We start from the raw sequence: 3,740 nt of genomic DNA, 5'->3' as shown, positions 1-3,740 counted from the left end.
TTCCCAGCAGACTTCGAGCAAACAAACCTGTGGCTAGGAGGAGATGAGGTTAAAACCAGTGCACCAGGCCAAGCTTATTGGAAAGTCCTAGTTTAGTTATACTGGGATAGCAAAGTAACAGGATTAAAGGGATTAAGGAAATCACCTCAAACAGCTGAGGAAGCAGGAAAAAAACACTGGTTCTATTTGTTTTCTTCCTAGACTCCATACAGATACACTGGGGCCGTGTGGCCAGAGCGAAACGAAAGGGCTTTCAGGGGACACAGTGGCATGGCCAAGGGTCAGGGATTGAGGGAAGTCGGTGGGGGAGGAGTAGAAAGTGGGCTCCAGGCTTGGAATGAGAGGGAGCCTCTTTTAGAAAATAAGTATGCGGACTGGGTTGACAAGTCAAAAAGAAAAGGCCATTCGGGGAGTTTTAGAGACCCTTTAGATCTTTTTTTTTTTTTAGAGATCTAACATGCACTTTGCAAAACCAAACCTTCTGTTCTTTGAATGCTGATTCTCCAACTTCGGCCACCACGGTAAGAATATATTTATTTCCTCCTAAGGATTCCTGTAATCTATTTATTTTTAATAAGACCATTGAGATTTCCGAAGGGTTTTATTTTGTAAATATTTCAGCTCGGCTCAACTGTCTTCCCCGACCAAGTGCACAAAGGTAGAGGTGCCCCTTTTTACTGGTTCCCTTGGCCACTCAGAGCTATCAACAAGTGCGTGGCCACGGGAAGTTCGCTTCACCTACACTGTCCGTCTCCCGCAAAGACGAACTACTTTCTCCTCAGAGTTTCAGTTGAAAATATTGGCAGCTGCTGTATTTTGGTTGACCAGTAGGTAAAAAGAAACCATTTCAGATCACTCTTCGTCCCCCAGGTGCCTCCTACCCCCCGACAGGACCCGGGTTGCAATCTCCCAACCGGCATCTAAAGTTTCAGGCTCATAAAATTATCAGGACTCCATGATGTTGGTTATAAAATTTATTGATCTCTCATTTAAGAATTACGAGTAAACCCTTGAAAAACATGAAACAAAATAGCCCCTTCCCCACGACACAAACTAAATCTGAAAACATTAGCGCGACAAAGTATCAAATATTGATCACGGCCGAAATCACAACGCAACAAACTAAATGCGGACTGGACAAGCAGTCCCGCGGCCAAGGACTGTGAGGCGGGAAACACACGCACACTTGGCTATAAATTAACATCGGATTTAGCTGCCGCACCCCTCCGCGTGGTCAGCCCCCCCAAAAAACCCTTGAGGAAAAACAGATGCAAAGAGACTGGAGGAGGGAGCATTGTAGGTTTCAGGCCAGCTTCACTGGAGAGCACGAGTCCAGTTCCTCCCATTCACTCACTCCATCACTAACAGCAAACTAAGGAGACAACATTTTCCAATAAAACCGGGAAAACCCGGGCACCCCGCAGGAGGAGGGGGGCTGCTTTTTCTTTTGCCAACATCACAGCGATCCCAGCCTACAAAAGGGGAGGAAAGGGAAGAAGAGCTCTAGAAAGTCCTATCTCAGCTGCCCCAGACTTCTTTTACTTTTGCACAAACCAGGACGGCTAGGGCAAAACTTTCTGTCCTCCCCTTCACAGGTACAAGGCAACAGACCCAGGCAAGCAAAGCTAAACGACAAGGCGTCCCGACGTGGGGGTGCGGGGGGTGGGTCGGGGGTGCAGGGGCGGCTCTCAGATGTGGGTCAGCGGCACGGTTCCGTTGACTGCAGTCCCCGCGCCTTGGTAGTGCTGGTGCACGGTGTGCAGGCGGCCGCCTGGCAGCGGCGAGGAGGCATCTGCCGCGTCCCCGCTGGGCGGCAGGTACATGCTGATCATGTCGCGCAGGTCGCCGAGGCACGCGCGCTGCGAGTGCGAGGTGATGGCGGGCGGAGGCGAGCTGGGCTCTGTCTTCACCACTGTGCCCATGGGCCCCAGGCTCATGGCGGCGGCGGCCGCTGCAGCTGCGGCGGTGGCGGGCTGCTGCCCGTAGGCGGCGGCGGCTGCAGCGGCGGCCGAGGGCGCCATCCCCCCGTAGCCCGAGGCGGCGGCGGCGGCGGCGGCCGCGTTCATGTAGCTCTGGGCCCCTGGGGGCATCATGGGGCTGTACTGCAGGCCTGCCATGTCGTAGCGGTGCATCTGGGGCAGGGCGGGCGGCGGCGGGCTGCTCATGGTGGCGGGCTGCGCATAGCCCAGCTGCTCCTGCACCAGCGAGTACGCGCCGTTGGCCCAGCCGTTCACGTGCGTGTACGAGTCCAGGCGCTGGCCCACGCCCACCGGGGTGCTGGCGGCAGCCGCGACGGCAGCAGCCGCGGCGGCCGCGGCAGCGCCGGGGGGCAGGAGGCCCCCGGGCAGGGAGTACTTGTCCTTCTTGAGCAACGTCTTGGTCTTGCGACGCGGCCGGTACTTGTAGTCCGGGTACTCTTTCATGTGCACGGCGCGCAGCCGCTTGGCCTCGTCGATGAACGGCCGCTTCTCGGCGTCGGTCAGCAGCTTCCAGTCGGCGCCCAGTCGCTTGCTGATCTCCGAGTTGTGCATCTTAGGGTTCTCCAGGGCCATCTTGCGCCGCTGCCCGCGGGACCACACCATGAAGGCGTTCATGGGCCGCTTCACGCGGTCCTGATCGCTGGCCCCCCCGCCGCCGCCGCCGCTCGCGCCGCCACCACTGCCGCCGCCGCCCGCGTTCACGTTGCTGCCTGCGTTCGAGCCGCTCTTGCCCGCACCGCCCGGGGCCGCGGGGCCACCGGCTACTGTCCCAGGAGTGGATGGCCCCACGGGATTCTTGAGTTCAGTCTCCAGCAGGCTGTACATGGCCGGAGCGGGAAGAAGGTGCGCCAGAGTGGCGGGAGGAGAAGGCGCTCCGGGGGCTGGAGCGGCCGCGGTAAAAAGGCCTGGGGGCTCCGTCGGAGGGGCACTTGGGGGCCGGTGGGCCAGCGGGTCGGGAGGGAAGGATAGGCTTGCCGAAGCGCTCCGCGCCAGGTCTACAGGCACCCGGGGGCCACTCTCACCTGCTGTGTCACCCGGAGCCGGTCGCATTCGCGGTCTGGCCGGGCAATTGCCAGGCCCCTTATATACCTGCTCCAATTCCCCTCGGGTTGGGCTCGGTCCACCCCTCGCCTGCGGGAGCCCCAGTGATTGACAGGTTTGCAGTGATGCACTCTGGCCAATCACCATGGAGCCCCTGATCGTCCCCCACAGGAAAAAAAAAAAAGTTCGGGGAGCCCTTTCGTTCACCTCCACGCCCCTCTCGGGCCCGGTGACGTGATGAGAGTTATTCAGGAGGCGGGAGTCTTGGAGAGCCACTCAGAGACCATCAATTAGGGTCTCCAAAAGTTTGAAAGAAGGAAACTCTAGGAGGTGACAGAGGGGGAGGGGACGCAAGAGCAGGATGGGGGGGGGGGAGCAGAAGGGCGTCCGTGGGGTTCAATCAACAACTTTGCAGCCCCATCCAGGACCACTGGTGACAGGGGCCACCGTGCAAAGCTTTGCGCCATATGCGCAAAAGTCCTCAAACCGCTTCTGCTTCCAGTTGCTTGGACACAGGGCATTGCCAGCATCCTGGTGAGCTTGGGGCTCAGGGTGCAAACGAGCTACACTGGCCTGTAGCTCTGAAAAGCCCTCGCTGGAACTAGCCCCTGTCCAAGCGGACAGAGCAGGGGTCAGGAACCCATGCGCAGGAGACAGGCTTAGGGATGGGACCGCGGAGCGCACAGCCACTGTGAGACTCCGCGAAGGTTGGTTGTGAAT

At 58.5% G+C, this 3,740-nt stretch overlaps 1 protein-coding gene across 1 annotated transcript; it reads right to left on the bottom strand.

The window, feature by feature from the left end:
- Nucleotides 1-1,568: 1,568 nt before the first annotated feature.
- On the bottom strand, nucleotides 1,569-3,077 carry SOX3 (SRY-box transcription factor 3). Its single transcript, XM_036443545.2, has one exon. It carries the CDS (start codon nucleotides 3,027-3,029, stop codon nucleotides 1,689-1,691), a length of 1,341 nt encoding a protein of 446 aa, XP_036299438.1. The 5' UTR covers nucleotides 3,030-3,077; the 3' UTR covers nucleotides 1,569-1,688.
- Nucleotides 3,078-3,740: the final 663 nt, after the last annotated feature.

The sequence above is a fragment of the Pipistrellus kuhlii genome, unplaced genomic scaffold (assembly GCF_014108245.1).
Source record: "Pipistrellus kuhlii isolate mPipKuh1 unplaced genomic scaffold, mPipKuh1.p scaffold_m20_p_19, whole genome shotgun sequence".
Taxonomy (NCBI): Eukaryota; Metazoa; Chordata; class Mammalia; order Chiroptera; family Vespertilionidae; genus Pipistrellus; species Pipistrellus kuhlii.
Note: the sequence above shows the minus strand (reverse complement) of the source record. Positions and strands in the feature narration are given on the sequence as shown.

Excerpts from the sequence above, each read along its gene's own strand:
- SOX3 (XM_036443545.2), bottom strand. The coding sequence starts at position 3,029 with ATGCGACCGGCTCCGGGTGACACAGCAGGTGAGAGTGGCCCCCGGGTG.